Here is a 26,564-nt window from a genome sequence, read left to right as displayed (position 1 = left end):
CGCGGGTCGGGGGAAGGGGCGGGGCCTGTCAGTGCTGACCGAGGGTGGGCGCTGCGAGGACCCAGACAGGGTGAGGAGGGCTGGGGACCTGGGTGCGGGGTGGGGGCTGGGGCGCGTGAGGGCCTGGGTGGCGGCGCACAGGGCAGGGGCACGGGCACGGACACGGGCTGTCGCTCTGCTGACCGAGCTACGGGATGCGGTGGGGAGGAGTGAGGGACCCAGAACCGGGCTGGGAAGGTGGCCGGCTCCGGCCCGGTGGCGGGGGAGGAGGGGACACTGTTGCCATGGAAACACGTGTGTGCGGACTGGCTACCTTTCTCTCCCCCCGACTCCCCACCGAACGTGCGCACACCTTAAATTGCCCCTCTGTCCGCCCCTGCCCCAAATGGCCTCCATCATCACTGGCTCGCCGGCTGGGATCAGCGCAAAAATAACCCACTTTGGCAGCCACATGGCCTCGCCACAACCCAGCTACTCGTCTCTTCCCCTCCCTCCTGCCGGCTGGTCCGCTGATTCCGCTCGCCCTGGGGCAACTTGACATCAGGCCTTTGCGGTGTGACCACCTGGACCGGTTCTCAGCCAGTCAGTGGAGGGGCATAGCCGGGGTCTGCGCGGCCGCCTCTTCCAGGGATCTGGCACCCCGGAGATGCTGCCACCTAAGGACCTGGGTTATCCCTCAGAGGGATTTTTTTTAGCAGACATCCAACGGAGAACCTCGTGCATAACAAACACTCAGGGAGTGGAGTCTGAATGAATAGACCAGTGACAGCTCTCCATCCCCTGCACCGGTGCTGTCCAATAGAAATATAAAGCGAACCACACAGTAATTTTACGCTTTCTAGAACCACGTTAAAAAAATAAAATAGGTTAAATTAATTTCGCTGTATTTTATTTAACCCAACATATCAAAATATACATGTTAAATATAATCATCACATTAATAGTAAAAATGTAATTAATCATTACTAACTTATTAACTTAAGGTATCAAATTCTTTTTTTCATACACAGCCTTCAAATTCTGGTGTGTATCTTATACTTACAGCACATCTCAGTTGGGACCACCTACATTTCAGGTATTCAATGGCCTCATTTGGCTAATGGCTACAGCCACAAATTTTTCTTATGTATTTGTGAGTTGTGGCCAAATACTTGAAACTCACCGGTATTCTCTGAAGCCCTCTCTTGTAAGCAAGGAGCACTGTGCAGTGAGGTAATAAAAAACTTGAGGCAATAAAAAACTTAAAGCAATAGTAAAGATAACTGGACAGTATATGATTTGTTGACAAATGAGGTAGCTGATAATTATTCTTAGGAATTCAAGGGAGGGATACTTCAGGCTAATACAGCAGAGAAAGATGAGTCTAGTCTTGAAAGATGGCTAAGAACTTGGACTGCTGCAAGGGTGGGGGAAGGTGTTTTGGTTGAATGGAACTGACCACAGCCTCTTTTGTTTTTAGGGTTGAAAATTTGCACAGTTCTGAGGCTTCCAGACTGAAAAAGACTTTCCTCTCTCACTGACAGGCTCCACCATGATTCATAGTCTTTTCTTGATCAACTCCTCTGGAGATATTTTCCTGGAGAAACATTGGAAAAGTGTGGTCAGCCGTTCTGTCTGTGATTACTTTTTTGAGGCACAGGAAAGAGCAACCGAGGCAGAAAATGTACCTCCAGTTATCCCCACCCCTCATCATTATCTCCTAAGTGTTTACCGTCACAAGATCTTTTTTGTGGCTGTGATCCAGACGGAGGTCCCACCTCTATTTGTCATTGAGTTTCTTCACCGAGTAGTGGACACATTTCAGGTGTGTGAATAGGAGGAGGTTTATAGATGTAAATTGAAAAGTGTCTTTATTGGTCTGTTTCCACAGCATTCAGCCTGAATTAAGGAACTTAGAGAAATATGGGAACTCCGCCATTGCTCACTTCCTCTCCCCTCTGATGAGATTCTTGTTTCTATTTTTATTGACTTGGCTCTATTTAAAATGACAAATTGGATGCTTTTGAACCTGTTGCATGAGAAAGCCACCCTACTTGGTATGATTGCTTACAGTCTTTTGTTCTGGAGATTGGAATTGTCCTAGAGCAGAGGAGTTTGGTTTCTTTTTTAATAGTGGACTTGATGCTACCCATTGTTAGCTATACTTGGAGTTGCATCAAAAAGAGATTAGTGTGTAACAATATATGTGGTAGAAAAAATTAAGTAAAGCTTGTTTCCCTTTCCCGGGCAGGAGTAACTTGTGAACCCAGACTTCAGTTTGGGCTTGGGCTACTTATCCACAGTATATGGATACTATGAGTACTAGTGATGAGCTCTCCTTGCAAACTTAAGATTGGGAAATCTTCTGTTCCTATAAGAATTTAAGTGACACATTTTACAAGATAGTTTTCATTTTGAGTTTTGCTTTCAGGAATAGATTCGAAGATCTTGGGGAGTGGGGTGTAGGGAATGTTAAGTTGTACCAGGATGTCTGCACCATTGAGGCTGCGCAGATCATGGATTCAGACAGTGGACTCTTCTCCCTAACAGAATGTGCAACTTCTCAGACTCTTGTGGTTATTGGCGTAACTCAAATGATAAATGAGAAGCAAGGGCCCTTTTGGTATAGCTTCTATATCATGTGAGGTCTGGAATTAGTCACATGAATACAGAATTTGTGGAAGAGAAGAAGGTAAGAATGAGGACCCAGCCATTAGGATAAAAATTAAAATACAAGTCAGAGAGTCCGTTCATTTGTACTCATATCGACACTGTATGTCTAGAATAGTTTTCATTCCAAGAGAATTAAAATTTATTCTATAACTTTTTCCCAAAATGCTTTCTGGTAGTACTATTTTGAGATTCCGATTCTCAAGTGGCACACTAGTTTATTTGTACAGTGAGAACCTGGAATTATAAACCCCCTCAGGTGGAGGAACTAGAGGCTGAAGAACACAGTAGTTTTGATCATAAATCACTGCCTGGGCTTCAGTATGATGTCCACATATGATTAACAGTCCCACTGGTGAAAATCAACATCTGTTTCGTATCGCCCTGCCAATATTATATAACTTATTACAGGACAGGAAGTGAGAAAAGTCGTTTGATCTAGGTGAAACCACAGAGGAATTTGAGAAAACAGTGAAATTGCTAGTTTAGAAGCCTGAGACTTCAGAGTTTGTTGTTTTTGAAGCATTTGTTAAAAGCAAACCGGGGCATCCTGCTCCAAATGCCTTATCTGCCGTGCCTTCTCTCCAGCCGTGTTATTCTCTAGAGCTAGACTGCGAGGGGAGGGCTCCAGCTGTAGGGCCGCGGGCCCTTCTGCTCTCCCACTTTGGCATACCTCCAGATCTCCTTTCTGAATGCTCAGTTCATATTATACCTGATTTATGGGTTCTAGTGAGGTGTTTTATTTATTTTTCAAAATGAAATCACTCTTGGGAAGGACATATGTAACTTTTTAACCTTAAATCCTTATTTTTTAAGAAGAAATCTTTTTGTTTTAGAAACACTTTCTTGACTCCTAAATGCTTTCAAATATTGGAATGTCTCTGATAATTCACATGATCTGCTGCAATTTAGATCACGTCTGGAGTCTGTTCAGTTTGGGATGTCATAATTTGAAGAGAATTTTGGAAAACTAGAGCATATTCAAAGAAATGGCAAAATGGTGACACAATCTAGAAACCATACCATAGCAGGGAACAGTGGAAGGATCAGGAAAAATTGAACTAAAAGCTTGTTGTTGTCTTAAAAAAACTGCAGGGCTGTTATGTAAACTTGTTCTGTAAGGCAGATCTAGGAAGGAAAATTTTCAGTTTAGCAAAGAGAGACCTTTCTAATAATCAGAGCTACCCGTGAGTAGAACAGGCTTTCTCAAATGGGGTGAATTTCCCTTCAGTAGGTGAGTTCAGGGAGAGTTGTGTGCCCAGAGGTCCAGAAGATGTGACCAACATTGCTGGAAGGGCACAGCAAATGGCTGCAAGCACTTCTTCCTAAGTAGTCTCATAATCAGGCATCACATTTTACATAGTGTTTATAGCCTACAAACCCTCTCACCCACATTATATTTACTCCATCATGTGAAGTTCTTACAGCATCCCTGTGCAACTGGTGGCATTATCATGATCATTCTATTAAAGAAATCAAGGCCCAAATTAGTTGACATGCTAAATCTAGTAAGTGACAATTAAGATTATAACGTGGGTCTTCTGATTTGGAAATCAGTGCCTTTTCCACAAGGCAGATAATTTAGTATCTAAATTTAGCCTTTGTGAATGAAAGGACAAGGCATTGTTAGAATCGTAGCATCTTAGAGTAGAGATGATCCAAAGAGATTATCTGGTGTGCTAGCTCATCCCCCTCATTTCACCATATGTCTCTCTTAATTCTTTTTGTTGCATGAATGTTAAGGAATAGCACAACGGTAAGGGTTAAAAAGATTTTCAGGTCCAGTCTATGTCATAGCAAGTATTATCATTTTGCACAAGTCTCTCAAATTCTTCTTCATAAGCACATATAATATATTCAGTTTTATATTCTATGTATTTTATCTAGTTGAGGAAACTAACCCAAAGAGGTTAAATGACTTACTCTAGTTTATAAAAGAAGTTAGCAATGACAATCGTACCGTAAGCCAATCCTTGGTTCTTTCTACGAAACCAGGCTGCCTAAGAGAACTGAGGTTATGCTTCTTCCCTTCCTCAAGAAGAATATCTCAGCAGCACAGTCAACACAAATGCTCAGGGTTAGATCCTTTAACTCTAGGAACATTCTTTCACTTACTACAATCTGTGAGTGATGCATGTATATATTGTATTTTCATCAGGATTATTTTGGAGTCTGTTCAGAGCCAGTGATCAAGGACAATGTGGTTGTGGTTTATGAGGTATTGGAAGAGATGCTTGACAATGGGTTTCCACTGGCTACCGAGTCAAACATCCTCAAAGAACTGATAAAGCCTCCCACTATCCTTCGAACGGTTGTCAACACCATAACAGGTACGGAGGAAGGGGAAAGCCACAGACAGCTGCTGCCGTCCTGGGTGTGGCTTAATCTGGTGTGTGCATTTTATTGAGTGCTTGTCTCTGGGGATCTCAAATATCCAGGTGTTTAATTTTGCTCTTACTGTCTTTGAGTACAACCTGAAATGTGTTTTTGTTATTTAGAAACTACCCTGATTTTAATGGCAACATGGAGTGTTCTCCTTCAAAAATAACTTTTTTTCTGATTATAGAAGCAACACATGATTATTGTAGAAACATTGGAAATACAGAAAAGCACAAAGAACATGAAAATAACTCTTAATTCCATTATGCTTTGAACATACTGGAGTATATATTTTTTGTCTTTTCTAGACGGATGATGGATGGATAGAAATTTTTTAACCAACAGCTCATGTATATTTAAAAAACTTAACCTTTTATCAATATTTTGTAAACATACCCCATTATGATTAAATATTTACCTACATCATTTTAGTGACTGATTTTCTGCCACATGAATAGGCCCTAGGTTATTTACTCAGTCCATTGTGATGTTTGTGATTTTTTCTTTTAAATAACAGAGAATTAGTATTCTTATACTTAAATTTTGTGCACATCTAGGATGAATTCTTTTCAGTACTAGAAATCGGTGGTGCTAGCTCAAAGAGTGTGCACATATTAAGGATTTTAATGCACTATACCAAATTGCCCTACAGAAAGGTTACACCAATTTATACTTTCAAATAGCAATTTCTAAGTACCCTAGCCAACCCTGTTATTCTCATTATTAAGTTTTTTAAAAACTTTGGTCATTTAATAGTTTAGTGATATCTTGTTATTTACACTCATCTTTTATTGCTGAGGAAGTTAAACCTCTTCAAGCCTTTCTTGGCTATTTTTCCTCTATTGTGAATTACCTTTCTGTGTCCTTTGTCCATTATTTTTGTTGAAATGTTTTTCTTTTTTCATTCTAATTTAAAAGAATTCCTTTCACTTAAGGATGGTAAACTATCATATATGTTGGAAATACACATGACAGTTTGTAAGAGTTCTTTATGTATTTTGAATTCTCCATTACAGATATTTTCTTACAATCTGTCATGTGTCATTTAACATTGTTTATGGTGTTATTTGTGTAGCCATATAAAATTTTTTTTTACTTAGTCAATCATTCTGCTTCATTAAGGTTTTACATTTTGGGTCTGGCTTAATATATAAAAAGCTTTGTCATGGAATTTGACAAGCTGAAAAATATATTTGAAGAAGTATAAATATGTAAGAATAGCAGTGTAAATTTGAGAAAGAATCACAAAGGGGTTTGGAAGGATTTGTCCTATCAACATCAAAATATACTGAGTTCATATAGTACATGAGACAAAAACTCATAGGGTAGATAGGCTGTAAAAGCTAAGACAGTTTTGAAAATGAACATTTTTAAAAAAAGAGCAAGAGATGAAATGTATCCTAGCAGATAAAAGATATATTATGGAGTTTTGGTAATTTAAAAAATACAGAATTAACCCAGTAATAGAAAAATAAAATAGGTGATTGGGATAAAATAGAAAGTCCAGCACCAACCCTTGCTTTTATCAGAATTTGTTATAGATAAATGAGCTATATATCAAATCAGTGAGCTAATTGTTAAATATATTATGTTGGGACAGTCAGCTCTGACAAAAAAATGAAGTCCCCCTACTCATTCTATACACAAAATAGATTCCGAATAGGTCAGAGTTAAACACAAACTTTATGCTATTAGAAGCAAATAGGTAAATGTCTTTTTGATCCCACAGAAGAGACAGTTTTCTTTTTTAGAAAGTATATTTTCTTCAAATTCTTTTGTAGCTTTATTTTTGGATTTAATTCTTTAATCCATTTGGAAATTATGTTGGTATACAATATAAGACAAGGCTTTGTATTTATTTCTCCAAAATTGTCATATTTCCTAGCACCATTTATCGAATAATTTATCTCTTTCCCTGTTTTAAAATGACATATATACCTTATACTAAGTCCTCGGGATTCTTGGTTTGTTTTTAGCTTTCCTGCTTTATTACCATATTGCTATAGTTATTATAGTTTGCTGACATATTTCCATACATAGTGCCTCTTTTTAAGAAAAACCTGTTGGGTTTTTCAGTATTCTGGATTCATGTTAAAACTTAAAAGCTTTGTTAGTGCTTGAATCATTTATGAATATTCTGAAGTCATTTTCCTGAATTTCACTTAAATCCAGGAAAAGGTATCTGAACCACTTTTGAAGAGCTGAAATGTTTTATAAACATGCTGCAAATATGTGTGTTTAAAGTTTCTTCCTTTAAAGAGATCCAAGTTGCAGAAGAAGGAAATTAATTTTCAATTAGTTACAGTATTTCAGAGTTTCAGTATAGAACTTTTGAATTAGAAAAATTCTTTTTTGATGCCGGGGGTGTGATGGGCAGTGTGGGGGACAAATCAAGGAATTAATTAACTTTTGGCTCTTATAGACAGGAAAAGATCTAATTTGTATTCTTTTCCTAAATTTCAGTTTGGCATAAGAGAGATTATGTTGATATATATACATTTTAATACCTAGCATATATAACCTAAGAACCCACCTCAAACTAGAATACTTTTTGATATAAAATTTATCCCTGAATTTTTTTTATCAATATGTAAGTTACCATCCCTACTGAAAGCCAATACATTAATTAAGCTGCAAACTATTATGGAATTTGAGAGACTGAGTTCAGGTTACTTGTAAAAACCAAAATATGATATCTGTTTATCAGGTAGCTTTTTAAACCTTTATTCTCCTTGAAGGAGGCAGACCAGGTGCAACAGGTTTTTTAAATAGACTAGGTTACCCATGTAGAAGTTGGGAACATTTATATCTTTCTTTCTTAAATTCTTCAATCGACTGCATGAATAGTGGGAGCATAGAATCTTCTAGGAAGCAGTGTTCTGTGATTATCAGATGATTGACTATATTGAATTATCAAGTTAGAATTAAATTATAGTATTATTCACTGCTCAGGAAGCACAAACGTGGGTGACCAGCTTCCCACGGGGCAGCTGTCAGTGGTGCCTTGGCGACGGACAGGAGTGAAATACACCAACAATGAGGCCTATTTTGATGTGATTGAAGAGATTGATGCCATCATTGATAAATCAGGTAGGTGCTTTTAAGCTATTCTCAGAACTATAAACATACAGAGCCTTTTCATATAATGCTTGCTGGTATCAGAATTACTTGCTAGTAACAGAATCTCTGTTCAAGATCATTCATTTAACTTAGTGCCTACTTTGTGTCAGGCACAGTGCTAGGTACTGGAAAATGACTTAAATGTACTGGGGATGGATTTAAATAGTGATGCAGATGACATGATCTTGTATTTAGAAACCCCTAAAGACTAAACAAAAAACTGTTAGAATACATTCAGTAAACTTAACAAGAATACACACTCAACCTACAAAAATCAGTGGCATTTCTGTGTACAACAAACTATCCTAAAAGGCAATTAAGAAAACAGTCCCATTTACAATAGCAACAAAACAAATAAATTATCTAGGAATAAACTTAACCAAAGAGGTAAAAGACCTATACATTGATTATTGTAAACGTTGGTGAGCAAAGTTAAATAAGACGCAGATACATGGAAAGACATGTTCATCAACTGGAAGAAAATAATACCACTAAAATGTTCACAATACCCAAAGTGATATACAAATTCAATGCTATCCCCATCAAAATCCCAATAGCACCTTTACAGAAACAAAAAAACCAGTCCAAAAAATTCATATGGAGCTACAGAAAACCCCATATAACCAAAGTTGTCTTGAGCAAGAAGAACACAGCTGAAGACTTCACACTGCCTGATTTCAAAATATATTACAAAACTACAATAATCATACAGTATCAGACACACAGAACAGGGAAACAGAGAACTCAGAAATAAAACCACACATTTACAGTCAGCTGATCTTTCACAAGAGTGTCAAGAATACATAATGGAGAAAGGATAGTCTGTTCATTAAATGGTGCTGGGAAAACTGAATATCCATATGTAGATGAATAAACTAAACCTTCATCTCACACTATGTGCAAAACTCAACTGAAAATGGATTAAAGACTTAAATGTAAGAAGTGAAACTGTGAAAAAAAGAAAACGGAAAAAGCTTGACACTGGTCTAAGCGATGATTTTTTTGGATATGACACCAAAAGCAAAGGCAACAAAAGCAAAAATAGACTACTTCATGGGACTACATCAAACTAAAAAGCATCTACACAACAAAGGAAGCTGTCAACAGAGTGAAAAAGCAACCTACAAATGGGAGAAAATATTTGCAAACCATACAGTATCTGAAAGGAGGTTAATAACCAGAGTATATAAGGAACATATACAACTCAGTAGCAAAAAGGCAACCTTATTAAAAAGTGGACTGAGGACCTGAATAGATATTTTCAAAAGAAGACATACAAATGGCCAACAGGCACGTGAAAAGATGCTCAACATCACTAATCATCAGGAAAGTGCAAATCAAAACTACAGTGAGATACTGCCTCACATCAGTTAGAATGGCTCTTATCAAAAAGACAAAAGATAACAAGTGTTGGCAAGTCTGTGAGAAAAGGGAACCCTTGTGCCTTGTTGATGGGAATGGAAATTGGGACCACCATTAAGGAAAACAGTATGGAGGTTCCTCAAAAAATTAAAAACACAACCACCTTATGACCAAGCAATCCCCACATCTTTGGGTACATCCACAGGAAATGAGGTAAGTGCTGGAAGAGAGATCTGGGCTCCCATGCTCATTGCAGCATCCTTCTCAGTAGCTGAGATGCAGAGACACCCTAGACATCTTCTGACAGACGAATGGGTAAAGGGAATGTGAGATGCACACACACAGGTATATTACTCAGCCATAGAAGAGAAGGGAATCCTGCCATGTGTGACAGCATGGATGAACCTGGAGGACACTATGCTAAATGAGCAGATATGAAAGGCAAATGCTGCATGATCTCACTTACATGTAAAATCTAAAATCGTCAAACTCATAGAGGCAGAGGGTAGAATAGTGGTTACCAGGGGCTGTGGGGAAGGAAAAGCGGGGAGGAAATAGTCAAAGGGTACAAAGTTTCAGTTATGCAAGATAAAGAAGTTCTGGAGATTTACTATACTGCACGGTGTATTTTTTCAGCTTTATTGAGATATAATTGACAATGATAAAATATTTAAAATATATTATGGTGATTTGATACATATGTACTTTGTGAAAGGATTCCCCACATCTGGTTTAATTTACATATCCCTCACCTCATCACAGTATGTATTGTGTACTTGAAATTTGCTGAGAGGGTAGATCTTAAGTGCTCTCACCATACACACCCACAAAAAGGTAACTTTGTGAGGTGATGGTATGTTAATTCCTATGACTGGTGATCATTTCACAACTTATATCAAAACATCAATATACAATTTTTGTTAAATCTGAAAAAAGCAGTGAAAGATATAATGCAGACTGATGCTTGTCTCACACTTTTATTGGTTTTATAGATCTTATCCTCTTGAATAAAAATGAAAAGTAAAAACTAGTCTCTTGATCAGATTTCCTTGTGAACACATTTGACTCTCACGTGGCAGAATTAAAGTTGTAATCACTGAAATTCAGGGAGCCTTCTTTTCTATCTATTCTGAGTTAGATTAATATGACTAGAAGGCCTGGAGCTTATAAATTTGTAGAATGTTCTCTTCACATTAGTGAACTCATTCATTCAACAAATGCTTATCGAAAACCTGTTGTGTGGTGGCACAGTGATGGATAGTAGACATTTGATGATGAATAATGATAATATAATGAGGTGTCACTAAAGAGGATGTCATATATGAGAATCATGTGGGGAAATAAGAGGCTGAAGACCCCTGGAAATAAGCAATGGAGAAAGAATGAATCCATCCACTGCAAATGAAGGACACCAAATACTTATTTGAAGATGAGCGATGGAAACTCTCAAAGAGGAAAGCAAACACAGAATTAAGTCATTGGATACCTATAATATTCCCATCCCAAACAATATTTGAAAACAACAGTTCTTTGTTAATAATTAAGACAGGTGTATCGTTTGCAGGGACAGTTGGTCATTATGTGATACTCAGCACAGAGCTAGGGATCTGCCTCTTTCCTATGATGAGCCTATGGAGATTCTTGTTATGTAAATGTGAGTATGTGACAGCTGGCTTTTGGTTCAATGACATTTTCAGCATTTCTTCTTTTTTTACTAATAATTGCAAATTCTGAAGCAAAGCCTTTCCAAAACCTTAATTCTGAATTGTATTCAATATACAAAGTTCTGGACCTTTTAATGAGCTGCCTTGTGTTGTAGCTGTTGTCACTGATGATAATGCTGGTGATGTAATTTTGTTGTTGGTGAGATTGTACAAATAAGAGACAAAAGGGTGAAAGAAAGACAGAAAAAGTGTATAACTTTAGGCTTAAAGTCTAACGAGGGAGAGAGAAACTAAAAAGGTGGAACATGAGAGAGGTATTCCACCCATCCAGAACAAAGTGTATAGAGAGGAGATGGAGTTTTTGCTTCATCAGTAGATGAGTAGAAGTTATTAAGACCTACATGGATTTTGCAGCAAAGTATGTGCAAACACTTTAAGATGAGTAAAATATTGTTCGGAAATTAAGTAGTTAAGTATGATTGGATAGAGAGGTATAAAAGAAAAGTAAGTGTTGAAGTTTTAAAAATAAGTAAGCACAGCAGCTCTTCATATTAGCCAAAAGTAACCCAAATATATTCAATCAGTAATAAAAAGGATAAAGAAATCTTGATATGCTTGTACAATGGAAAACTATACCGTAATGAAAAATGAGCTACAGATACCACCCAGCAACATGAATGACTATCAGTGTTGAGCAAAAAAGTCAGCTGCATAAGATTATATACAGTAAACACAGCAAAAATAGTTGTAAGAGGGAATGTCATAGTGATAAAGGCCTATCTCAAGAAAGAGGAAAAACTCCAAATAAACAATCTAGCTTTATGCCTTAAGGAACTAGAATAAAAAGTATGAATGAAGCCCAAAATTAGTTAAAGGAAGGAAATAATAAATATCAGAGCAGAAATAAATGAAATAGAGTCTAAAAAAAAAAGGAAGAGATTAATAAAACTAAAAGCTTGTTCTGTGAGAAGGTAAACAAAATTGATAAACTTCTAGCCACTACACCCATCAAGTAAAGAGAACCCAAATAAATAAATCAGAAATGAAAGAGAAGTTACAACTCTCAAAAAAACAGAAATGCAGGACCATATGGTTTCCCAGGTGAATTCTACCAAGCATTTACAGAATAGTTACTACCTATCTTCATATTACTCCAAAAAGTTGAAGAGGAAGGAACAATTCTAAACTCATTTTTTGAGGCCAGCATTACACTGATGCCAAAACCATCAAAATATCCCTGGTGAACATCAATGCAGAAATACTCAACAAAATGTTAGCAAACCAAATTCAACAATACATTAAAAAATCATACACCTCTATCAAGTGGGATTTATTCCAGTGATGCAAGGATGGTTCACCCTCCATAAATCTATCAGTGTAATAGGCCATATTAATTAAACAAAGGATAAAAGCCATATGATCATCTCAATAGATGCAGAAAAAGCATTTGAGAAAATTCAGTATCCACTTATGATAAAAATTCTAAATAAAGCAGGTATAGAAGGAACATATCTTGGCATATTAAAGGCCATGTACAACAAACCCACAGCTAACTGCATACTCAGTCGTGAAAAGCTGAAAGCTTCTCCTCTAAGATCAGGAACAAGAAAAGGATGCCTACTCTCACCACTTTTATTCAACATAATATTGGAAGTTTTAGCTACAGCAATTAGGCAAAAAAAAACAAAAGCCATCCAAATTGGAAAGGAAGAAATAAAACTTTCACTATCTGCAGATGACATGATACTATAAAAGTCCTAAAGACTCAACCAAAAAACTATTAGAACACATGAATTCAGTAGAGTCATAGGATACAAAATTAACAAAAAAATCTGTTTTGTTTCTACTTACCAAGCTATCAGAAAGAGAAATTAAGAAAATAATCCCATTTACAATTGCATCAAAAAGAATAAAGTACCTAGGAATAAATTTAGTCAAGAAAGTGAAAGACCTGTATCCGAAAACTATAAGACATTGATGAGAGAAATTGAAGATGACACAAATAAATGGAAGATATACCATGCTTATGGATCGGAAGAATTAATACTGTTAAAATATCCATATCCTCAGCAATCTACAAATTCAGTCCAATCCCCATAAAATATTGATGTTTTTCTCACAGAACTAAAACAAAGAATCCTAAAATTTATATGGAACCACAAAAGATCCTCAATAGCCAAAGCAGTCTTGAGAAAGAACAAAGCTGGAGGTAACATACTTCCTGATTTTAAACTATACTACAAAGCTATAGTAGTCAAAGCAGTTATGGTGCTGGCATGAAAACAGATACATAGTTCAATGGAATAGAATAGACAGCCGGGGAAAAGACAGTTCCTTCAATAAAGGTATTGGGAAGACTAGACAGCTATATGCAAAAGAATGAAATCGGACCACTGTCTGATATCATGTACAAAAATAAATCCAGATGGATTCAAGAATCAAATGTAAGACATGAAACTATAGAACTCCTAGAAGAAAACATAGGCAGTAAGCTCCTTGACATTGGTCTTAGCAGTATTTTTTTGGACCAGTCTCCTTAGACAAGAGCAACAAAAGCTAAAATAAATAAATGGGATTACATCAAACTAAAAAGCTTTTGCACAGTGAAGGAAACCATCCATAAAATGTATATGTGTACATATTTAAAAATTCATTGAGCTGTCCATTTAAGATTTTTGCCCTTTACTGTAAGATTTATCTCAATGAAAAAGTAAATGACAGTAACTAGATGGCTAGATCATGAAGAACCTTGTATGGCATTTTAAGGAGGACTGTTTGGAACAACTGAGGAGTTTTAAGTTGGGGAGTATACCTTGCTCACATTTGTAGTTTAGAAGTAGCAGTCAGGCAGTAGTGTGAAGAATGGCTCGAAAGTGGGTGAGTCTGAAGGCAGGGAAAGCAGGAGGCTGCTGCTGAAATACACATCAATGAGGGCAGTGAGGATGGAGAGGAATGGGTAGAGCTAAGAGACAGCAGTCCAGAAAAGAGAGGAATTGATGACTGGTCAGATGTGGTTCCTGAGGAGGTAAAAGTAGTCAAGGAGGCCTCTGTGTTTCTGGCTTAGGCACCAGGATAGGTGTTCTCATCATGAAGATATGGAAAACAGGAGGGGCAGATTCTGACCCAAAGATGCTTCCCGGTGCCTCAGTACCATACACGCTCCACTTGGCAGGAGTGAGGCTGAACTGGAAAAACAATTAGGAAGTAACAGCCAGTTTGTGAAAACTGAAGCCTTGGGAAGTTGATAAAGTAATTCAAGGAGAGTGTTGAGTGAGAGAAAAAAGCAGTTGAGAATTGTGAAAAACCATAGACAGTCAGGGGATTATACAAAAAGAGAAACATGTAGAAGGCACTGAGGAAGAGGGGCTGGGAAAGAGAACCAGGGAGGTTAGGAGAGAGGAAGATTTTGGAAAGCAACAGTGGTCAACAATGACAAATGCGACAGAGTCCTGTAGGATAAAGACTGACAGTGTCCATTGAGTTTAGCAGCAAAGCTCATTGGTGACCTCAGGGAGGGCCATTTCTGATGAGAAATGTTCTGAACCATTGGTTAAGATGATGGTGTTGTGTTTGATTCTGGTACTAGATCGAAAACTCCTTTAGACTAATAACTATCTCATTAGTCTTTTATCCCCACTACTTCTTCATAGTGTCTCATACTTGATATGCGGTTGATAAATGTTTGGAAGGATGGACACATAGACAGAGTGGACAAATTGAATGGATGGACAGAGGAAAGAAGGGAAGGAGGGAGGAGGGGAGAGGAAATAAGTTGGGAAGGAAACGAAGTTGAGGGAGGGAGGGAGGAAGTCGGTCGGGAAGGACAGAGCCATGGTCGGTGGCCTCCTACCTTCTTTTCATCTTACTCCTGTCTCAGGTTCCACGATTACTGCTGAGATCCAGGGGGTGATCGATGCTTGTGTCAAGCTCACTGGAATGCCAGACCTTACACTGTCCTTCATGGTAAAATCCTGGATCAGAGACTGAGTTGTTGGGATGGGAAATCATGTGCTTCTGGAAAGACAGAGTGGTGAGAATGGGATGGAACATGAAATAGTTGAGGACAGCCACAGAGCTTATATTAGGCCAGATTTCCTATAAATAACTACAGTGTGTGTGTGTGTGTGTGTGTGTGTGTGTGTGTGTTAATATAAACAGCATCTAAATTACTTTCCTGAAAGAAATATGAGTGTTTAATTCCCACTTCTTGCTCCTCCTTGCCTGGTGACTGTAGAACCCCAGGCTGTTGGATGATGTCAGCTTCCATCCTTGCGTCCGTTTCAAGCGCTGGGAATCTGAGCGTATCCTGTCCTTCATCCCTCCTGATGGAAACTTTCGCCTGCTCTCTTACCATGTCAGTGCACAGAAGTAAGCAGTCCTTATAATTAAGAGTGGTGTGTGTGTGTGTGTATGTGTGTGCAAACAATACCCATAGCGGTTAAGAACTCAGTCTCTGCAGTTACCAGGGTTCAGATTCCAGCTTCTGTGCTTACTAACTAGGTAACCTCAGGTGAGTTGCTTAACCTTTGTGTCTGTTTTCTTATGTGTAAGTTGAAAATAATGGAAGTACCTTATTATGAGGATTAAATAAATAATGCTTAACACCAAGTAAGTGCTTATTACATTTGTCTTGTTACTTTTGTTATTATTTTTATTATATATTTGTAAATATATTTATATATTATTGTGCTATTTTGTTATTATATGTCTAAACAAGAACATTTTTTTCTTAAATTGGAATCTGAGTACACCTGTATTCAATCTCCCTTACCCAAAAGAGCACTGAATTATGCTGTGAAAAAACACAAATGCAGTGATTTTTTGTTCTGAATATTCTCTTTAACATAGATTGTAGGGGCTCTTGGAGGCCCTTGGTAGAAGGCATGCAGACTGAAGAGAGTCATGAGACCTCAGAGCTGCCAATACTGTGTGATTTGGGGGAAATAATTCAGGAAAAGGACTGAATACTTGAGAGCGAAGGCGCTGGCGTCAGGCTGCCCGCACTTAAAGTCCACCTTCAGTACTTATGATGTGCGACCCTGCACGAGCTGTACAGCCTCAGGGAAGAGCAGCGAGCCTTCGCCTGTAGGTCTGGGTGGCAGCTGTGCCTGCCTCATCCCCACTGGGGGCATTAAACAAGACCACGGAGATCAAGCACTGGGCAGAGTGCTGGCCCCCAGGAAGTGCTCAGCAGAGGTTGAGAACTGCTACTATAATATTGCTCTGCAACCTCTCAGTTTCCTCTTTTGTCAAATCGTGACGACCTGCCCTACCTCCTCGGGTTTCTGTAAGGCTCACATGGGCCAGGCAAACGCTGTGACAAGAAATTATAAATTTCATTGGTGAAGGAGGAAAAGCTGCTAACAGGGCAAAAAAAGCATAGTGTAAGAGGAGGAAATGTTGCTATTTTCCCGGTACATTAATGAAATGAGCTTTTGTGTCTCTTTTCCAGCCTGGTGGCAATTCCAGTTTATGTCAAACACAGCATCAGTTTCCGGGACAGTAGTTCACTTGGACGCTTCGAAATAACAGTGGGACCTAAGCAGACTATGGGGAAGACCATCGAGGGAGTGATTGTCACCAGCCAGATGCCCAAGGGGGTCCTGAATATGAGCCTCACTCCATCTCAGGGGACACACACCTTTGACCCAGTCACCAAGGTAGGAGCAGGTGTGGGAGGCTTGGAATTGCCGACATTAGACAGAGGTAGAACTGCAATAACCCTGCACCCAGGCTCTCTGCCCTGCTGAAAGGCGAGATTAGGCAGAGGGACGTTGTTTTCTCCCTGAGATCGTTTATGGGAACAAATGGTATTCTCCACTGAAGAATGTTGCAGAGGCGGCCGATAATATTGTGCACAGCAGACCCCGTGAGGTTAGAGCTTGCCACCTCAAGTGAAGTGTCACTGGGACATCTTTTTTTTCTTTGAAGATGCTGTCTTGGGATGTAGGAAAAATAAATCCCCAAAAGCTACCAAGTTTGAAGGGGACCATGAGTCTTCAGGCTGGAGCTTCCAAGCCGGATGAGAACCCCACGATTAACCTGCAGTTTAAGATCCAGCAGCTGGCCATTTCCGGTGAGTGGGTGCACGTGGAGGCAGCTTTGCTGAGAACGGAAGCGGCTCTCTCCAGCCTGGCTCAGACCGCAGACAGCCTTCTGGGGCTTCCCACTTACAGAGTTTTGGTTTCATGACCTGACATGTAAGCTTCAGTAAGATCTTTTCTAGCACATTTCTGGCGAAAGTTTATAATCCTTATTTTGAAGCTACCTTAAGTGACCTGAACCAAAGCGTGTGAGACCCAGGTGAGAAAGCAGAGCCGTGGAAGGCGGAGAGCCGGCTGGAGCTGCCGCGTCATCCCGGGCTGTCAGTTTGGGTTCCCAGGTTTGCAGACAGGAACACTTCTGCATTCTCAGCTGGCACTGAAAAGGCTAATTTCCCCTCCTTGCCCCCATTTCTGAAGACATCCTCATTTGCTTTCATCACTTGGAACAAGTTAGTCCTCTACAGCCGACACCCGCCTTGGGGTGGTAGTCCTAACATTAGCACTTATTCTGTGCCAGGCCCTGTTGTAATAAGTTCTTTGCATCTATTTTCTTATTTAATCCTTGGAACAACCTTGTAACAGAGACAGGAGGTGCCTTCAGCTTTATATGAAGTTCATTCTTCTCACAGACCTTGTCTAATTTTTTTTTTTAATTAAGGCATCATTGATACACAATCTTACCAAGGTTTCATATGAACAACATTGTGGCTTCAGCATTCATCCATATTATCAAATATCCCCCACACCCCATTGCAGTCACTGTCCATCAGCATAGTAAGTTGCTACAGAGTCATTACTTGTCTTCTCCATGCTGTACTGCCCTCCCCGTGACCTACCTATATTGTGAGTGCTGATTACAGTGCCCCTTAATCCCGTTTTCCTTCCCTCCTCACCCACCCTTCCCCTTTGGTACCCACTAGTCCCTTCTTGGGTTCTGTGAGTCTGCTGCTGTTTCGTTCCTTCAGTTTTGCTTTGTTGTTATACTCCACAAATGAGTGAAATCATTTGGTACTTGTCTTTCTCCACCTGGCTTATTTCACCGAGCGTAATACCCTGTAGTTCCATCCATGTTGTTGCAAATGGTAGGATTTGTTTTCTTCTTATGGCTGAATAATATTCCATTGTGTATATGTACCACATCTTCATTATCCATTCATCTACTGATGGACACTTAGTTGCTTCCATTTCTTGGCTATTGTAAATAGTGCTGCGATAAACATAGGGATGCATATGTCTTTTTGAGACTGGGAAACTGCATTCTTAGGGTAAATTCCTAGGAGTGGAATTCCTGGGTCAAATGGTATTTCTATTTTTGGTTTTTTGAGGAACTTCCATACTGCTTTCCACAATGGTTGAACTAATTTACATTCCCACCAGCAGTGTAGGAGGGTTCCCCTTTCTCCACATCCTCACCAACATTTGTTGTTGTTTGTCTTTTGGATGGTGGCCATCCTTACCGGTGTGAGGTGATATCTCATTGTGGTTTTAATTTGCATTTCTCTGATGATTAGGGATGTGGAGCATCTTTTCGTGTGTCTGTTGGCCATCTGAATTTCTTCTTTGGAGGAGTGTCTGTTCAGCTCCTCTGCCCATTTTTTAATTGGATTATTTGCTTTTTGTTTGTTGAGGTGTGTGAGCACTTTATATATTTTGGATGTCAATCCTTTATCAGATATGTCATTTATAAATATATTCTCCCATACTGTAGGATGTCTTTTTGTTCTACTGGTGGTGTCCTTTGCTGTACAGAAGCTTTTCAGCTTGATATAGTCCCAACTTGTTCATTTTGCTTTTGTTTCCCTTGCCCAAGGAGATGTGTTCAGGAAAAAGTTGCTCATGTTTATGTCCAAGAGATTTTTGCGTATGTTTTGTTCAAAGACCTGAATGTAAGTCATGAAACCATAAAACTCTTAGATCCATTTCAAATTTACTTTTGTGTATGGAGTTAGACAATAATCCAGTTTCATTCTCCTACATGTGGCTTTCTAGTTTTGCCAACACCAGTTCTTGAAGAGGCTGTCATTTCACCATTGTGTATCCATGGATCCTTTATCATATATTAACTGAACATACATGTTTGGGTTTATATCTGGGCTCTCTAGTCTGTTCCATTGGTCTATGGGTCTGTTCTTGTGCCAGTACCAAATTGTCTTGATTACTGTGGCTTTGTAGTAGAGCTTGAAGTTGAGGAGCATAATTCCCCAGCTTTATTCTTCCTTATCAGAATTGCTTTGGCTATTTGGGGTCTTTTGTGGTTCCATATGAATTTTAGATCTATTTGTTTTAGTTCATTGAAGAATGCTGTTGGTATTTTGATAGGCATTGCATTGACTCTGTAGATTGCTTTAGGCAGGATGGCCATTTTGACAATATTAATTCTTCCTGCCCAAGAGCGTGGGATGTATTTCCATTTATTAGTGTCCTCTTTAATTTCTCTCATGAGTGTCTTGTAGTTTTCAGAGTATAGGTCTTTCACTTCCTTGGTTAGGTTTATTCCTAGGTATTTTATTCTTTTTGATGCAATTGTAAATGGAGATGTTTTCCTGATTTCTCTTTCTGCTAGTTCATCATTAGTGTATAGGAATGCAACAGATTTCTGTGCATCAATTTTGTATCCAGCAACTTTGCTGAATTCAGATATTAATTCAAGTAGTTTTGGGGTGGATTCTTTAGGGTTTTTTATATAAAACATTATGTCATCTGCAAACAGTGACAGTTTAACTTCTTCCTTACCAGTCTGGATGCCTTTTATTTCTTTGTGTCATCTGATTGCCGTGGCTAGGACCTCCAGTACTATGTTGAATAAAAGCAGGGAGAGTGGGCATCCTTGTCTTGTTCCCGATCTTAGAGGAAAAGCTTTCAGCCTTTAGCTGTTAAGTATGATGTTGGCTGTGAGTTTGTCATATGTGGCCTTTATTATGTTGAGGTACTTGTCCTCTGTACCCATTTTGTTGAGAGTTTTTATCATGAATGGATGTTGAATTTTGTCAAATGCTTTTTCAGCATCTATTGAGAGTATCATGTGATTTTTGTCCTTTTTGTTGATGTGGTAGATGATGTTGATGGGTTTTCAAATGTTGTACCATCCTTGCATCCCTGGAATAAATCCCACTTGATCATGATGGATGACCTTTTTGATGTATTTTTGAATTTGGTTTGTTAATATTTTGTTGAGTATTTTTGCATTTATGTTCATCAGGGATATTGGTCTGTAATTTTCTTTTTTTGTGCTGTCTTTGGTTTTGGTATTAGAGTGATGCTGGCCTCATAGAATGAGTTTGGAAGTATTCCCTCCTCTTCTACTTTTTGGAAAACTTTAAGAAGGATGGGTATTAGGCCTTCTCTAAATGTTTGATAAAATTCAGCAGTGAAGACATCTTAGACCTTGTCTAATTTAAGTGTTTAGAAAGGTCTTTCATCTTAAAGCACTTAAAAACCTTTGAAGGTCTATATAGTCAGTATAAAATGTTTTTTGCTGAGTATGGTGAGAATATTTAAGAAATATTTGTTTATTAATTCATTGTCTTTCATTATTCATTCATTTAGTTCTAGTTTATTTCATTATTAATTCATTAATTTTGTTACTAGTGATTCATATACTCAGTCCAGTAACATAGGAAAACAGAGCGGTCATACATTTCCCTTACCCTCATTTCAGTCTGCATGTAACCTTCTGCCTTTTCTACTTCAGAAATAGGTCTTCTAATAGCACTGCTCTCATGGGGACATTTTTTATTAGTAGTATATGTACCCAGAGTGAAGAGTCTGTCAGATTCACAGAAGTGATATAAAAACGTGAAAGTATTTTTCAGGTTTACTGTTACAACTGTGTCTGTCCCGCTGGTCTCTGAATTGAAATGACTTTAAATGGCTATGCTACCTGCTTCTTTTGAATAATGCATATGTCTTATTCTTCCTTCTCTCCAGGACTTAAAGTGAACCGTCTGGATATGTATGGAGAAAAGTACAAGCCCTTTAAGGGCATAAAATACATGACCAAAGCTGGGAAGTTCCAAGTTCGAACCTGATAAGGGAGAGTTTTGCAAAGAGAACAGTCACAACACTTTTTCATTTCTTACTTGTCTAAAAGTAAAAATGTCAGCCTGTCTCCTAGGTCAGTATCCCCTCTGGACCCACCCACTCCCTTCTTTCCTTTGCCTTCAGTGCCATGGGACTAATCAGGGAAGAGAAGGGTCTCAGGGAGGACTAGGCAGAACTGAAGCAGCAGCCCCACTCTCAGGAGAGGTGCAGGGCCGGGAGGAGGCGCTCGATGCCATATGGACCCCGTCTGGCGTGGTTACCATAGAAAGAAGACTGGCATTGTTGCTAGCTTGGCTTTAATTATTTAAAGCCAATGAAAGCCCTCCTTGTTTTGTGTTTTAAGGTGGAAAGAAAGATTAGAAAGCAAGCAAGTTTGGGAGAAAATGAATGTCAGTCAGGGAAAGGCCAGTGAAGGATGTGATGTGTGAGAGCAGGGAGAGGAGCCAGCGGTAAAGAAGGGAGAGGAGCGGCCCTGAGTGCAAGTGCAAGGCGAGCGGCCAGCTCCACGCGGAGGGGGCATGTTGGTGAGGGGGAGAGAGTTGGGTGACGTTCCTGATGTGCTTCCTGGTCCCTCTGCTCTCACGTATAAAAACAAAGGCACCTGCATTTCTAGGAATGAGGTGGAGACCTCCTAAACTCAGGTCCACTTCTGACTCGGCAAACCCAGTAAACCCGATTTCCCCTCAAGACCGTGGTGACTGCGGTTTTCAGGCGCTGCCTGCTGCTCGCCCTCAGCGGGGTCTGCTGGCCAGAGAGGTGACCTGCCTCTTCCCAGTGGCGGGGAGTGCCTGAAGCGCCTCTTTCCCTCGCTCAGAACAAGTCAACTCACCTTCCTTTCCGGAATTCTCCAGCCTTTTCCCTGTTACCGAGGAGAGTTTCAGAAGAGCCAGACCCTCCAGCCCCCCGGGTAGCCTGATTTTCCACGTCCCAGTACTGGAGTGTAGACAGCTCGCTCCCTCCTTGTGAAGGGGCTCCACTGCTGTGAGCACGGATTCCTCGGGGCCGGACGGGTATGGAGTCTAAGCCTGCTGTCTGCAGCTTTCCCACTGGTCACCCTCAGTAAAGACGATGCTTACTGTGAGGGCATGCTCGGTAAGGTTATTCCCTTAGAGTCTTTTGTACTCTTTAGTTTATTTATTAACAATATGTATCTATTATTCCATTTTTGTTTTAAGGCCAAAAAATTTTTTAAAGCCCTAATTTTTTAATAAAATTCCCGTTGCAGGAAGATGGGCCATGTCAGCTATGTGTGACCCAGTGTAAGATACAAGGCAGCTGAAGGAGCACCCCGGCTTTCCCAGTGGGTAGCCTTTATTCTAGTTCAATATGCCTGTTACCCACATGTCTATATACAAGACAGGTTTTTTTAATTATAGCTTAAGGAGGTATATTGTGCTCTGCTTTGTGCATGGAGAAAAATGAAGATCTACTCTCTCCAAACCCTACAATTTTCCTCTAAATCCCTATTTCCAAACACTTAAGCAGTTTTATTTGCTTTGCTAGTTTTATCTTCCCAATTCCTGGACTTGTTTGCTGCTGAGTAATTTTGTGGTTTTCCTCTGGGATAAGTTGTGCTGTGTACAACTACATGTGTTTCCTACTCCATCACGCCAGAATTTGTCCTGGATTACTGTCGCATCAACACACACACCAGGGTAGGGGACCATCTCTGCCTGTGGACTTGGAATACTTGATTTACTTCTCCTGAGGGCTCCGAAGGACCTTAAGGTTTCCTAGGTTACAGGGAACAACCAAGTTGGTCCCTGGATATGTTTAAGTTTATAAGTCCAGCTGTTTTTTCCTGCAAGGCAGCTTATCCTAGTTTCATGGGAAGTGCTTAAGGAGAAGTGGGCTATCTAGGGCATGGGACCCTCAGGCCTCAGCATATAAAGTAACTGTCATGTCACCAGGTAGTGACCCCAAGCACAGTGGGGCACCATCACTAACACAGCAGTGTGTTAGCCTAAACAGTGCAGGGCGCCTAGCGAGCCATTTAGTTCCGTGTGTGTTCAATAGGCACAGAAGTATTTTCTTTGTTTAAATCTTAATAAAGTTGCATTTCACCAGTCCTTTGTGGACTAAGTGTTTTGTTACTAGGACTGACAGCACTGGGTCATGCGTGCCCAGTAGAAGAGTAAGAAATAAATCAATTCAGGAGGATCTTACTACTTTTGCATGTTTCAACCAGCAGACCTAAAACCACCTGTGGGGTTCGATTGTCTAGTCACCTCTAGAAGATAGAAGATATTAGTATTAATGTCATTTTTAAGGTTGTAAGAATGAAGATCCAGATCACATTTATCCTCAGTATAGAAGACAGAGCCATTTAAGCTGCTGAAATGTGTTCTAATGTTTTCCCCATTCTCTTGGTCTTCTTAGGTTGATTAACTCAAGCATGAAATGGGGCTTCACAGTTCTAGACGTCTTATTAACTATGGTAGAGATGTCCTGGTAGCTAAGACACTGGAAGTCTTTTGACACTGGTTGTTATCCCATATCTGTCCTAATTCCCTTCTGTAAATCCCTCATGGCCACGAAGAGACTTTGAGACCTCTGCTTGCTAACCATGAGTGTTAGTGTTTATTAATACACCATCCTGTCTTAGGTGTAAAAATCTCTCTTCCCTTGTTGGGTTGTTTTGGGCTCATTGCGTGACCAGGTCCATTTTATAATCCTTGCACTTTCCTCCATGGCCGATAGGTGGTGACTCAGGGCCAGCAATGATTAAATTTTTTGTGTTAGGATTTTAAAAGGGGAACTGAATTTGAAACTTAAAAGTTTCCCTCCCACATCCTAAATACTGAGGATTGTGTGAGGCTTTGGCTTTGAAGTTAAATGTGCAACCAAAGGTTCCTGACACTCTTTCTGACAACCAGACTTATGACAGGCTCTAGGAGGGTAGCAGTTTGAATCATCTGATCTCCTCAAGGTCTTTCCCCATTAAAACTAACCGCACAATTCCCTAAGAATCTTCCTTGTTCTTTGGGTCTGTTACCATTTATCTGTTTTATTAACCAGCTGAGGATAATGAGGAAATACTTTTAATTTCCCTTTATACCTGTTCCCTTTCCCTGACAAGCTCCAGATATATTACCCTGAATTTTCTAACCCACATTGGGTGAGGACGCGCTGCCCTCTGCATGTATTTTAACAGAATCGAGTGAATCCGCCTTATGGGGCTGGGTTGCTTCCCATTACTAGTCAGTGACTTCTTTGAACGTCCTCTTCATCCAACCTGTGGTTTCCAGGACTTCACTCAGAGGAATGTGGGAGCCTCTTCGTTTTGCATTTCCATCCCAGGAGGCCTCGCTGCTTCAGTTCGTTTCATTAACCCCACTATCTGAAGAAAAGCTTGTCACGCCAGGGGGAGGGGATGGAATCACTGAGTTCCTGCCAGAGCCACAGGAGCTCTGAGCCAGAGTCCTCAAACAATGTGTTTCTGAAATGGCTGAAATGCACATCTTTCTAAAATAAAATCCACCTCACGCACAGGGGACCTTGCAGATGAGCAGTCCAAGAAATCTGTGCCCTAACTTTCTGTGATTCATGTTTATTTAACTGGCCCAGGGGCTTTGAGGGTAGCTGTTTTCTTCCCCCTGAATCAAGCTCTCAGGCTTTATAGAGTCTATTTCTTTTGTGAATTGAAATGGCTTTCTTCAGAGAACTCTGAACTGGGCAGTTCTGACAGCCTCTGAAGAGACAGAGACAACTACACACACCTTTGCTCCTCCAAGAAACTGTCAGCACATGACCGACAGCAAGCACTGCACCATCAGACTTAGTCTTGGATCTGGGGCGTCAGTGATAACAAAACCTGGCAGGCTGCAGCCAGGAACACGGGCTGCCTCTCAGGAGTCATTAAAGCAGAGGCCTCAGAGAAGCAGGAAGCCGCATTCCTTGGGTAACACACGGTGTGGACTGGTCTGGAGTTCATTCTTTCCGATCAAGAGGAAAGCAAAGTAGAATGGGGAAGAAAGAAGTGGCTGGAATACTAGCTTCTAGGCCGAGTCAGCAATTGGGATGCTGCTGTTAGTTAGCCTTGGCTCTTACCTTGTGCCCCTGACCTCGTCTGCTCTGTCCAGCCACCATGTGGCTGATGTTCCTAAGGCAAACTTAGTCTATCACTGCGTTTAAGCGAAAGGCTCTGGGACTCCTGTGCCTGCAGAATTAAGTCCACAAACAAGTTTGACATCCGAGGCACCATAATCTAAACTGTGATCCTCCTGGAGCTTCAGCTACTTCTCGATTTTTCCCCTGCCTTTTTCGCTCTCTAGCTCTTTATGATTCCATTTAGTAACGGTCTTCAAGAATGCCTTTCCCACACCTCTCTACCAGTCCTCATTTTGCACGATTTTCGAAAGCCCCCCCCCAAATCTGTTTTCCCCTTAAGATTCCCTAGTCCTTCCTGCATCTAAATTCCAGTAAAAGTTTCTCTCTGCCATTTTGTGGTCAATCCCCATTTGTAACTCTGGAGGTACAATATGTTCCCAGCCCAGGGCAAATAAACTTTGAAGCTGAAATCAAAGGGAGAAATAAGTGGGAGAAACCCGCTTATTGCTTACAAGCAGTCATCTACTTCTCACCCGTGTCTAGTGATCTGCTGCAAAGACCCCAACAAACCTCTCCTGTTCAGGGGTGCCCTGGCTCCCCACGCACCTTGTAATCACCTATTGATATGGAGATGGATACTTTTCTTCACCCCTTGGAAACACCTATTGATATGGAGATGCACCAAGGCCAAGTGAGAGATTCTGGAAATACTGTTTTACCCACAGCATTCTACCTTGTTTTTAAGTACCTTACTTTACTGTCAAACCAAGAACTCCATTCTTCCCCATTTTTACTGTCTGTAGCACCTAGCACATTGCCTTGAATGCAGCAAATACTCCATACATGTTGATTAAAAAGAAATATTTCAAATGATTTGAAAAATGTGTATACAAAAGATGGCAGTGTGAGAGGAGAGACAGAGGCTTCCTCCTAAAACTGGATACAATTAGAAAATATAGTTGGTGCAACTAATCCTGAGACAGCAACAAGAAAGAGGATGGTGTCAGACTGCACACACCTGGAGAAAAGAGCAGACCTCACGTAACAGGGTAACGTACCAGAGCTGTGGCCCTGCGGGACCCGAGCCCCTCCCCCACCCCAGCGCACCGGCCGAAGGAAGAGAAACGGAGTGGGAGGGAGTGGAAGGCCTGGGACTGCTGAATACCTAGCTCCGGAAATCTGCTCTGGGAGCACAAACCTACATTTCATGGTGCTTTCATGATACTTGTATGACTACCGGGTTGGAAAGTTAATA

The 26,564-nt window shown here is 40.1% G+C and overlaps 1 protein-coding gene across 2 annotated transcripts; it reads left to right on the top strand.

Annotated features, from left to right (window-relative positions):
• The first annotated feature begins 11 nt into the window (after window positions 1–11).
• Window positions 12–23,325, top strand: AP3M2 (adaptor related protein complex 3 subunit mu 2). 2 transcript variants are annotated; one of them, XM_036877509.2, is made up of 9 exons: window positions 12–70; window positions 1,460–1,804; window positions 4,808–4,979; window positions 7,981–8,118; window positions 15,052–15,137; window positions 15,409–15,542; window positions 16,627–16,834; window positions 17,106–17,250; window positions 21,146–23,325. In XM_036877509.2, the coding sequence occupies exons 2-9, from the start codon at window positions 1,532–1,534 to the stop codon at window positions 21,244–21,246; spliced, it is 1,257 nt and encodes a 418-aa protein (XP_036733404.1). In that variant the 5' UTR covers window positions 12–70; window positions 1,460–1,531; the 3' UTR covers window positions 21,247–23,325. The 2 variants fall into 2 exon arrangements, with proteins under 2 accessions (XP_036733404.1, XP_036733405.1); XM_036877510.2 differs by having other exon boundaries at window positions 20–70; window positions 1,524–1,804.
• Window positions 23,326–26,564: the final 3,239 nt, after the last annotated feature.

The sequence above is a fragment of the Manis pentadactyla genome, chromosome 7 (genome assembly GCF_030020395.1).
Source record: "Manis pentadactyla isolate mManPen7 chromosome 7, mManPen7.hap1, whole genome shotgun sequence".
NCBI classification, from domain to species: Eukaryota; Metazoa; Chordata; class Mammalia; order Pholidota; family Manidae; genus Manis; species Manis pentadactyla.
This window is presented reverse-complemented; position numbering and strand designations above follow the sequence as displayed.